Source organism: Hyaena hyaena, unplaced genomic scaffold (assembly GCF_003009895.1).
Source record: "Hyaena hyaena isolate Hyena2069 unplaced genomic scaffold, ASM300989v1 scaffold_65, whole genome shotgun sequence".
Taxonomy (NCBI): Eukaryota; Metazoa; Chordata; class Mammalia; order Carnivora; family Hyaenidae; genus Hyaena; species Hyaena hyaena.
In genome coordinates this window covers 261,171-273,363 of record NW_024080697.1, presented here as the reverse complement: position 1 = coordinate 273,363, position 12,193 = coordinate 261,171, and the positions used below count along the sequence as shown (strand labels likewise).

The 12,193-nt window shown below is 43.4% G+C and overlaps 1 protein-coding gene across 1 annotated transcript; it reads right to left on the bottom strand.

The window, feature by feature from the left end:
- Positions 1–3,937: 3,937 nt before the first annotated feature.
- LOC120231962 (acyl-coenzyme A thioesterase 6-like) lies at positions 3,938–9,167 on the bottom strand. Its single transcript, XM_039232302.1, has 3 exons — positions 8,633–9,167; positions 6,309–6,511; positions 3,938–4,582 (listed from the first exon to the last, which is right to left on the bottom strand). Exons 1-3 carry the CDS (start codon positions 9,087–9,089, stop codon positions 3,977–3,979), a joined length of 1,266 nt encoding a protein of 421 aa, XP_039088233.1. The 5' UTR covers positions 9,090–9,167; the 3' UTR covers positions 3,938–3,976.
- Positions 9,168–12,193: the final 3,026 nt, after the last annotated feature.

Sequence of the window (12,193 nt, the reverse complement as noted above, 5' to 3'; positions counted from 1 at the left end):
ATAGTCTCCTTTCCTTCCTTGAAATTATTTTTGCCAGGGATTAAGAAAGACTGCCAAATTAAAGTTTAAACGTTTTAGATGAGGCAGCACTATAAGTTTATACACTATGGAAATAATCTCTATTGTCTTGTGGCCTGGCACAAGTATTAAAAACGGATGTTTTTATATGCAGAAAAAAATTACATCATGACTTTTTTTTTCAAGAAAAAGGTGCTCAACTCACAAAATAAAAGCATATTTTCCATTTATACAAATGTATGTATGTACATGCTGATAATATGTTTCTAGAAGGATATACTTCATTTTTTTAAAGTTTATTTATTTTGAGAGAGAGAAAGAGGTGGGGAGGCAGAGAGAGAGGGAAATCAGAAGTGTCAGAGGCTTAACGGACTGAGCCACCCAAGTGCCCCTGGAAAGGTATGTTTCAAGTTGATAACTGTAATTAGCCCTAGGAAAAGCCTGCAATTGGGTAATGAATTAAGAGGGTTAAATTTTATATTATTTGAATGAATGAAAAATGTATTGATACATATAACTTAATATTTTCCACTGTAGAATTTTATCTTAATAAAACACATGTGTAAAGTGAGGTTAATTAATCCAGATGAAATAATTCCGTTAAACTGCTGTGTCAAGGAAACTATATATATAGATAGATATACATGTATATGTGTACATATATATACATGTATATCTATATACATACCTTGAATTTTTTTTAACTATCTCATTTTCAAGTATCTTACCCCATTTAATCATAAAGAAGATCATAACTGAGGCTCCTGGGTGGCTCAGTTGGTTGGGTATCTGACTTTGACTCAGGTCATGATCTCATGGTTGGTGAGTTTGAGCTCTGCATCAGGCTCTGCTGACAACTCAGAGCCTAGAGTCTGGTTTGGACTCTGTGTGTGTCTCTCTCTGCCCCTTCCCACTCATACTCTGTCTCTGTCTCAAAATAAAATAAATGTTAAATTTTTTAAATTATTTATTTTTGAGAGAGAGCCCGTGAGAGTGGGAGAGGGAGAGACAGAGAGAGAGAATAAGAGAATCCCAAGCAGCCTCTGTGCTGTGAGCACAGAGCCCGACACGGAGGTCCATCCTATAAACTTCAAGGTCATGACATGAGCCAAAATCCAGAGTCAGATGCTTAATCGACTAAGCTACCCAGGCATTCCAGTTTCTTATTTCTTATCATTGTAAATCTGAACTCTCCAGTTAGGTTTATGGAGCCTACATTATATGACCCTAATTTACCCTTAACTTTCTAGCAATCCTTATCACACTAGTATTTGAGCATATCTTCTTAGGCTGGAAGGTAGTACACCTTCCAATAGTACACCCAAATAGCCAATGAAGGCCATGGGCTTTGGAGTTAGACTAACCCAGTTCTCCCACCAAACAAGTATATTTCTTTTTTTAATATTTATTTTTGAAGGGAGGGGGCAGGGAGAGAGAGAGAGGGAGACACAGAATCTGAGGCAGTTTCTGGACTCTGAGCTGTCAGCACATAGCCTGCTCCAGGGTTTGAACACACAAACCACAAGATCATGACCTGAGCTGAAGTCAGACACCTGACCAACTGAGCTACCCAGGAGCCATGGGAGAAACTGATTTCTAAGCTTTGCTTTTATTTTATGAATGCTGTAAATTTTGTGTAACTGATTAGTTTTCCCTGTTTGCATAAGCCATAAGAAAACATGACTGAATGAGTGGCCCAATCAAGGCAAGTATATAGGACTTTATAATAAGCACTATTGTATTAGTCTCATTTCTGGCTTCATGTCATAGACCCCTTTTCTCTTCCTCCCTTCTAATTCACATTCGCCATATTTTAGATACCTTTTCAACAACCTTAAATTCCTTTTTTTTTTTTTTAAATTAATGCTTATTTATTTTGAGAGAGTGAGAGCAAGAGCAACCTGGGGAGGGGCAGAGAGAGAAGGAGAGAGAATCCCAAGCAGGCTCCATGCAATCAGCATACAGCCTGATGTGGGGCTCAACCCCATGAACTCTGAGATCATGACCTGAACTGAAATCAAGAGTCAGACACTTAACTGATTCAGCCACCCAGGTGCCCTCCTTTTGAAATCTAGAAATAGGTGGCTATATAGAGTGTCAACTCCGTGGGGAAAGTGACGAAATACCTTTAGTCAGTGTAGGGCATTTCTAGGCTACTTTATCAGTAAGGAAGAAATCCTTACACTTAGAGATTTAGTACACGGAAATGGTTAGTCATTCTCATGCTGGACTTCTGGTGCTACCCTTTGGCCCTGACTTCTCTTGTACTCCCAGCCACATTCCTTATAACGTCTTCCTATGATTCCCCCATCCCAAAGGCATCTCTAGCAAGGCAGGACCACCTGGGAGTGAGTTAAAACAGAGGCTCCAGCATTATAAGTTATTATACTACATAATGAATAACTATAGTCAACACATATTTTTAGCAATTGGTCAAAATTAGTTAAGAATTAATGGGCAGTTGTTTGGATAGACTCATATTGGTGACTCAAATTGGTCTCCAGCAAATCATGTGGTGTGTCTCAGAAAAATTTCCTTGCTCTCAGGGAAGAACCTCTGCTCTGGGCTCTTCTGAATCTACATACTGCTCAGTACAATGAACTGAGCTGGACTGGTCCCAGTACTTCCCATAAGGAGGGTAGCAGTAACAGATGATGCTGGGACGAAGTCTAATTTGGCAGGTATAACATGACATCCAAAGATTAAGGCAGTGGACTACAGGGTAGAATCTTAAAAATCTATTGTATCAGTATATCAATACACCATTTTGCATACAACAAATTGTTTTGTAAAGGATTCAGTTGACTTTATAAAGTATCCTTTACAAATGTTGAATTTTGTAATGTTGTAATGTTGATACTTTATCAGTAAGTTAGAAATTGCCGTCTCATTCATAAAATAAAAGCAAAGCTTAGTATGTGAAGAATATCAATGCCCCCAATCTTCAGAGAAGGCTCAGATAAAAGTCTTGAATACACATTCAGGAATGTGTACTGGCAAGAAGGAAGCAGGGTCCATTTGTTAAGGGATTCAAGTGGGTATGTTCCCAAGGCTCAGACGTGGTCCAAAGGGGACATGGAACTCTTAGCAATATGGAAGCTCAGTCTTCAGAACCAGAACAGGCCAAAGATAGGCCAGCAATTGAGAGTTGGTCAGGCACTTCTTATATTTCTCCTAATTATGTTTAGATTGATCCTGTAGATAAGACCAGGATTAAACCCATATATATTGGGTAAAGTTCAGGGGAGACAGGGATGGATCTGGCAGTGAAGAAAGGAAGGTTGCAATAAGCTTGGGAATCCAGTAGGACCTGACAGGAAGCTGAGGTAATTATTTTGTTACCACAAGTTTCTTATGTACCCTGGGGGCTCCTGGTTCGCTCAGTTGTTAGAGCATGCAACCTTAATCTGAGAATTTAAATTCAAGCCCAACATTGGGTGTAGAGATTACCTAAAAATAAAATCTTGGGGGGCTCAGTTGGTTGAGCATCTAACTCTTGATTTTGGCTCAGGTCATGATCTCTCATTTCAGGGATCAAGCCCCACATCAGGCTCCATGCTGACAATGAGGAGCCTGCTTGGGATTCTCTCTCTGCGCCTCCCCTGCTCATGCTCTCTCTCAAAATAAATAAATTTGGTTTTTAAAAAATTGTTTAAATGTTTATTTATGTTTGAGAGACAGAGTGTGAGTGGAGGAGGGACAGAGACACACACACACAGAATCTGAAGTGGGCTCCAGACACTGAGCTGTCAGCACAGACCCTGACACCAGGCTTGAACCCACGAACTGCAAGATAATGACCTGAGCAGAAGTTGGATGCTTAACTAACCTGAGCCAACCAATTGCCCCTCAAAATAAACTGAAAAAAAGAAAAAAGTTTCCTATGTGCTCTGGAAAACCCAATACATGTTGTATGAATTAGATTTTTGTTAATAGTATCTGGTCTATGATTACAATGTCATATTTTGCTGGACTGTACAGAGTTTTTACCATTGAGGTGTTTATGAAAGAAAGTTTGAATTTGCTGCCAGGCATCAACCTGTGCCCACGATTGTGCCTTTGGCTCACCTCCATGGAGTATTGCTTGGCCTAACATGGCATGCATAGAAGCTCTATAAAGAGGAAAATAAGGTGGTTCAATACAATGACCAGTTCCTGGGTAGTAGATTATCTGGGGTCTGTCTTTACCACAGGCCTGTAACCGTTCAGAGGCTATCTGAGCATAGAATTCACTCTTCCAATTTTGATCATCCATGCCAACAATAAACAGGAAGGGCCCCTGGGCCCTTTCCAATGGAATAATACTTTGGTAGTTGGGTTCCTCCAGTGGATTATCCCAAACCCCCACATAAATCATAACTCCTGACTCAGTAATTGCACATTTCCCTATGTCACTACCAAGACTGGGAATAATCATATCTTTGTAATGCAGAGGAGTCATTGTGTTGGCCACACAGGAATTAATAAGTACAGTGGCTGTGATGCCCTTCAGGAAAGAGGCCATTGAGAGACACAGGTCACCTCCTTTAGAGAAGCCAAGAAGGCCAACACCAGGACCTTTCACCTGAAAAAGAGAGAACAAGCCTAGAATTTGTAAATGGAGGACATAAGCAGTGATTTTGTATTCTCTAGCTAGCTTTCTTAAATGTCATTTGCTTTCTCTTTTTAATGCAATGATCCACAGAGCTCAAGTGTGTCTTCTAATAAGCAAATCAGTTGATTTCCTAGCACACAGGCCTTCTAGTAATATTTATGGCAACTGGGTCAAGAGTAGACACAAAGAGCCATATACCCCATACTTAAATATTTAAAAGTTATTAAACAAACTATTGAAATATATTATTTTCTCCCACCTTGATAAATATACCTTCATAACAGTTTATAATATTGGGTTCAGATTTGAAATCTTGGAATTCCTTGAAGTTCTGTGCTAGAATGTGGCATGGGGGAGAGCTAGCCTCAGTCCTTGGTCCCTGGCCCCTGTTCCTTCTCTTCTCATCCCTGGCTCCATCATGCACCTTGAGGGGCCTCTCACACATGTATAGGGACATCCCCAGTGTCCATGTATAAGGCCTAGGTGTATTCACATTGACAGACCCAGAGAAAAGACATAGGGCCTGGAAGCAGGATCAGTGCTATTTGGCAAAGAATTCTGGGATTCCAGAGAACAGGGGTATGGGATGTGTGTGTGTGTGTGTGTGTCTGTGTGTGTGAGTAAGGCACATGGGTTCCAGGTGGATACATTCCCTGGGTCCCTTGGACTCCTCATCCTGTGGGCAGGGAGTGTGGCCACCTAAAGCAAAAGGTCCAGGACAGAAGCCCCTCTTGCCCAGGTCTAAGGGCAGAACTGATAGGATATACTGGTCTCTTCTTTTTTCCCTGCAGCCTTATCTCCCCTAATAAATCAATAATCACAGTTCAAGGCCATCTCTGCTAAGAGACCAGTCCCTGAATTCTGACAGAGTTAGACCACCCTACAGACCTTGTAGAACATTTTCTAACACTTACTTAACATTAGAATATTTGGGTTTCTTTAAATCTAGATAGTTGCAGAGGATGTATTCCATTTTTCCAGTCTCAAATAAGAACTTTCTTTACAAAAACATAACAGCATTATTACATTTAACAAAATGAATGATTCCTTAATATCAACCAACACAGACCCTATTTAAATGTCACCAACTGTCCTAAAAATGTCTCTTAATAGTCAAACTTTTTCCTCTACACATTTACATTTATCTTTTTTTAATTAAATTAGACTTTTTTGTTAGAGAGAGAGCACAAACAGAGAAGAGAGGCAAAGGGAGAGAAAGAAGGAGAACTCCAAGCAGGCTCCATACTCAGTGCAGAGCCTGACATGGGGCTCAATCCCACAACCCTGGGCTCATGACCTGAGCTGAAATCAAGAGCCGGACACTCAACTGACTAAGCCACCCAGGTACCCCTACATTAATCTTATAAATGAGAAAAATTGAATCCCAGAGAAACCAGTTGCCTTATCCAGTATTATAAGGCCATCGTGGTGTAGATGGAGAACCAGAAATAAAGGCTAGTACATTTAATACAACTCTTTGAATTATGGTCAAGAATTAAAGGAAAATCAACAGTTGCGTCTTAGGGATTAGAGAGAGATGGGTGGAAGTGAAAATAATAATCCTAATAACTTTTGAAGAAACGTTTTTGTCTCATGGCATATTTCTAACCCCCAGTGTTCTGGTAGGGCTTTGGGATCCAGTCCTGTGTCTGCTTTACCCTCTCTCCCCTGCATTCAGGCAAACACCAGAGCCCACCTTTGGATGCTGCAGCATGAAATCTACAGCTTCTTCAAAGTACTCCAGGTGCATATTATCCAAAAATTTAGGGAGGTCTCCAAATTTGAAATAAGCCAAAGCAAGCACAGCAAAACCATGTCCAGCCAGGAGGCTGGCCTTGTATTCACAAAGGCCACCACCACTTCCAAACAGATCGATGATCCCAGGGAAGGGTCCCGCACCTGGAAAGCACAAGTCATAAGGAGCTTTAGACTCTCAAAAGACATTCTTGAGTTTCAGATTTTGGCAGTCAGCAAAGAGAAGTTTCTGAAGCCAGGAAGGTTGAGGGTGGAGAAGCAGGTGGAAAAAAGGACCCTTTTTAAATGTGGCTTTTTTTTTTCTTAATAGTAACCTTCAGGGAGAAGGGAGGGGGGAACAAAATACTTTATTTTCTCTAGAATTTTTCACATAATTTTCAAATAGGAAATATATATTTCAAGTTACAAATAGCATATGAGGAGATGTACATTTCCCATGATGTCGTCTTCTTCAAAAAAAATCTGAGAATACTTGAAGAACTGTACAATGCTCTCTCTATATAACGGTTTATTAGATATACTCCCTACTTCTTTGCATTCTCTGCTCCAGCTCTAAAGAACACTATCCCATGGGGCGCCTGGGTGGCTCAGTCGGTTGAGCATCCGACTTCAGCTCTGGTCGTGATTTCACAGTTCGTGGGTTCAAGCTCGCGTCGGGCTCTGTACTGACAGCTAGCTCAGAGCCTGGAGCCTGTTCCAGATTCTGTGTCTCCCTCTCTATCTGACCCTCCCCTGCTCACGCTGTCTCTCTCTCTCTCAGAAATAAAAGACATTTTTTAAAAATTGAAAAAAAAAAAAAGCCACTATCCCTAAATGTGCTCTGTTCTCTTCGGCCCCTGAAAATGGCATAACATTATTCTCCCCTCTCCACTTTTTATGATCCGGCTGACCTTTCAGTTTTCAAACCAATGTTTAGATCTCCCTTCCCAGAAGACTTCTCAGGTCTCCCCCAAGGCTGAGTTAAGTCAGATAGCCTTTTATATGTCCCCACCAGCACGTTGGGCCCTTATCATAGCACTTACCAAGCTTATAGGTGCAAGTATAGTTACCTGGGTCCTTTACTAGACTATAAGTACGATGAGGACCATGTCTGACTAGCTATTGCATTCCACTATGCAGCACAGTCATTGACTTTATACAGATTTGTTAAAAAACTGTATCCTTCTACATTACTTACAAAAGCCCTTGAGACAGAAAACAATTGTTAAATGGGCCACAAAGTAGACATTGAAATAGTTAACACGAGATTGACCTGACTGAAATATCAGGTGCCAATATGGGTGATGAAAGGTTTTGGGGGTGGGAGGATTCTTTTTGAATCAGTCAGTATGATTTATTGAGCTCCTACTATATCCTTGGGCAAGCCTCTAGGAATATGGACATACAGAGATGTATAAAATCCAATTCCAATTGCAGGAGTTCACAGTTGACTGTACAGCGGTTGTGAATTGCTGACAAGCTGTAAGAATAAAGCAGAGCCTCTTGTTTTGTAGAATGAGAGAATTCAGTTTACAGATTCTCTGCGATATGGCAACTCCAGCATTTCTATATGGGAGGAGTTTCAGTCTGGAATTTGGTTGTAAGAGGTGGGGCAGGGGTCTTGTTTCTGGGCCCCTTTTAGCTAGGAAGAGCCTTGTTTTTACTTAGACTAGGGTCTAAACCTTAGCCCGACAGACATTTTGAGTAAGATATTTCTTTGTTGTGTCGGCTGTCCTGTGCATTCTGCCTGCTTCACACCATCTCTGGCCTATATCCACTAGATGTCAATAACATTCCCCCTCACCTTTCGGTTGTGACAACAAAAATGTCTCCAGGAGTGGGGGGAAATCAGCTCAGATTGAGGATCACTGACAGACTGTTTATAATGGGGGAAGAGGACTATCAGTTTGGGGTTTTTTTTTTTTTAGGATTATATGAGACTGCCTCTAGATTAGCTTCCTTGTTAGCTTGACATGAAAAGAGGCAAAGATCATTCTTGCACAGCAGCATTAACTCATTACCTAATGTTGATATTTGAAATACAGCTGCGTGGCTGGCACTTAAAACCAATGCACTTTGTGGGCATGTTGAATGCACTTTTTAGCTGAGTGGCAGTGACTCCAGAAGTGCCATGAAATTTAAAGAGGAAAAACTTCCAGAATGCATGACAAGCTCTGGAGTGCGGCGATGAGTTTAGGAAACGTGGTTCTCAGTCAGGCAACAGTCCGCCCAGGATCTCAGGACTCCACCGATTCTTCAGAACAGCCTGGGGCGCAAGGCACTCACCTGGCGGCAGGAAGAGCGTGGCGCGCACCCGGCCCTCGCGCACCGGCACCCGCCGCACCCCCGGCCGCAGGAAGGCGCGCTCCAGCACCGTCCGGCCCAGGAGGTGCCCGGCCTCCGGCTCGTGGCCCTCGAGCACCTCCAGCTCCACGGCGAAGGGCGTCTGCACGTCCCGCTTCACCAGCCGCACCAAGGGCTTCTCGGGCTCCAGGGCCCAGAGCAGCCCCATGGGCTCGAGCCCCGTGAAGCTGCCGCCCAGCGCGGGCGCGCGCGCCAGATCCAGGACGCCGCCGGCGTCCGCTTCGTACCGCGCGTGGGACCGGAAGAGCGCGCCTTTCTCGTCGCGCAGGGACGCGCGCAGCGTGACGGGCTGTCCCGGGGCCAGACCTCGCACGGCGATGCGCACGGGCTCGTCCCAGCTGCTGCGGCCCGCGGGCGCCACAATCACGGTAGCTGCCATCCGGTTTACTGCGGAACAGGGGAGGCCGGGCTCTCCAGGGTCACGTGTCCAGCCAGGAGTCTCTGCACCCACCGGAGAAGCAGTCGCAGTTGGAAACTTTATGATACTCGGACGCTAGGACATTCTAAGCCATTGCGTGAAGTTAGCTAGTGTTTGTGAAAATCCACTAGTGTCTGATCAGAAAGAAGTATCTGCTTAAATAAGAGTTCATTATTTTGCAACCCAGTGCAGTGAGTGTGGAAATAGAGGTACAAAGGCCGCTGAGATTGGGAGAGATACTGGCAATTCGGAAAACCTGGAGTTTTATAAAGCATCCCAGGTGATTGTAATTCACATGATGAGTGGAGAAACAGTCCTGACCTTTCCATTGTCTCTCAATCCTTTAGCAAGTTTTCCCCTAGAGCTAAGCGTTCCAGAGCAGGTAGATGTTCTGGGGTGAGATCTACCTGGGCTCCAGTCTGATCCTGCTCCTTAAGAGATATGCAATTAAGCCTCTGAATCCAGTCTTCTTATCTGTAAAAGGTGTATTGTGTTAATTACATGGACTAACATGTAAAAACACTGCACTGATATACCTACAGTGAGTGCTCAGTAAGAGTTTTGCTCTTCAATTCACAAATCTTGGTGCTGGCAGTGTGAGGGTTGAGCTGTGTCTGAGTTCTGGTAGGAAACAAGTGGCACATTCCAATTGGGGAGTTTGTGGAGAGTTTCATAAAGGGACTATTCCCAAAGGCTCAGTCGGTTAAGCGTCTGACTTCGGCTCAGGTCATGATCTCACGGTTGGTGGGTTCGAGCCCCGGGGCAGGTTCTATGCTGACAGCTAGCTCAGAGCCTGGAGCCTGCTTCAGACTCTGGGTCTCCTTCTCTCTCTGACCCTCCCCTGCTCATGCTGAGTTTCTCTCTCTCAGAAATAAATATAAATAAATAAACAAGATTGGCTGCAGCCCCTTGGGCTTGAAGTCTCAAGGGGAGAGGGTTGCCTGGCAGGAGCTGTAGCCATTGTGGTGGGCGGCGCAATCCACTGTGAGATAGTAGGAGTGGGGAGAACAAACACCTTGACCTCACTCTCCTCTTGCCCTTCCCGTTCTTGCCAGTCAGTGCCTTTTTTTAGCTGAACCCAGCCAGTCAGCTCAGCCTGCTTGGTTACACAACAGGGTGGATGAAACACACAGAAGATGCCCAGTGAGGACAAGGTCAAGACATATTTATAAGCTGAATAAAAAGAAGCCAGAGTAAGTCCCAGATCTCAGACTTCAGTGGGCTTTGGCTACTCCGCCTTTTGAGTAACTGCTGCAGGGTCTTTTAAACACCTGTTGCTTAAAGTGTTATAGGCTGTGAGCAATCTAGGAACACTCAGCTTACAAAGACTACGTGGGCTGTCACTGCCACCAGAACAATTGAAATCTGCACTCAGATTTCAGAAAGGCAAAGTGAAAGGTGACTTCTCCCTCTCCCTTCCCTGATATCTAGGATGCTGTGAAGAGATGCAGAAATGGCTCCCAGGCACATGAGGGAAGAGCAACTAAGGAGGAGGCCTTGGGTGGGCCATTCAAAACTGCCTTCGTGTGGGGAATTCTGCACTTAGAAACTCCATGGAGGAAGTAAGTTGTTGGGCGCCATTCTGAACTCACTAGTTGAGAAAACTCCTTGTGAGGTTAAGGCAGGTTTGCAAGGCCTCCCGCTGTCAGATGATGACCGATATCCACCCCCACTCAATTATTTCTGCTTGAGCACCAACCCCCAAGGCACTTTGTTGATTGGTATGGGGAATCTTATTCTCTCTGGCCCTGGTATGATGATTGCACCTTGTGAAGGAACTTACTGTAGGAACTGCTTTTGTGACTATGGGAACAGACGTCATGTCTCCGACAGGTCCTGTTTTCCTCAATACTTCCCTTGAGCTATGAACAGGCTAATGACCCTAACTCACAAAAGATTGACCTTTACATGTACAATTCTGTTTCTACCATTGCGGTAGTCCAAGGGGTTCATACAGCTCAACATGTGAATCAACTAACCAAAAATGTCTCTCATGCCCTAGCTATTCACGAAATCATAGACAAAAAACTAGACACAAAGGTAAATGCACTCGAAGAGGCTATTCTATGTATTGGAAATGAGCGAACCTCATTAAAGGTACAGTTGGCTCTCCAGTGCCATAAGGAATATAACTGGACAATTAAGTCCGGCCTGGAGATAGAGAGCCTAATTTAGAGGTAGGAACAGATAAGGGCAGAAGATAAGTTACTACATATACCTTTGCTAACTGGTGATGTATAGCAGTCCCTTCCCTAAGGCCTACATTCCACAAACACCTTCCCTTACCCTGGCAGCTGTGATGAGGATGGATAAGAGTAGTTAAAACATAAACCCAAGTACAAAGGCTAACACATTTAGGGCCCTCATGGTGTTTATGCATTCAGCATCAAATCAAAAAGTTATTAACAAGCTCAAATACATTCTTCCTCTTGTGAGCCAGACAGAATGATTCCTAGCCTGTCTTAAACTATGAATTAATCTTAGTGTTATTGACGCAACAAACGTGTATGTTTTCACTGAGAACACCCTGTTATTTTCTTAAGTTGTAAGATTTACTCAACCTCACTATAATTGGGGTAGTTCTGCAAGAGTACTTCTGTAAAACCTGTTTCTATACACTTTCTAAAGCATCTTATCACAGAGAATTATCCATTATAAAAATGCCATTTTCTGATGTCATGTTATCATTTGCCCTATAAATAAAGACACTAAAACTGACAGGGCAGAGATGCCTGCCTGGTGATCAGAAAGAATCTCGGGGCTCTCTCACTCTCTCTCGCCGACACCGTCCATCCTTTGGGGACCCCTGGACTGGCTGGCGCTGGACTCTGGTGGTATGTATTGTACAGGCCAACTGCCAGGGCAGCTTGCCCACAAGCTGAAAAAGAATCAGCTGCTCTAAGAGGGGACTGGCTTTGTATAAATTCCAGTGTTTGTCTAGTGACTTGATGAAGTAGCTGTAGATTAATACTCCCATATGTGGCATACTATCTCCAATATTGAACATAAAACTTAATTTCTGTGCCCCTTTTTTAAGGGTAGGAACTTATGGATAGACAAAAGCC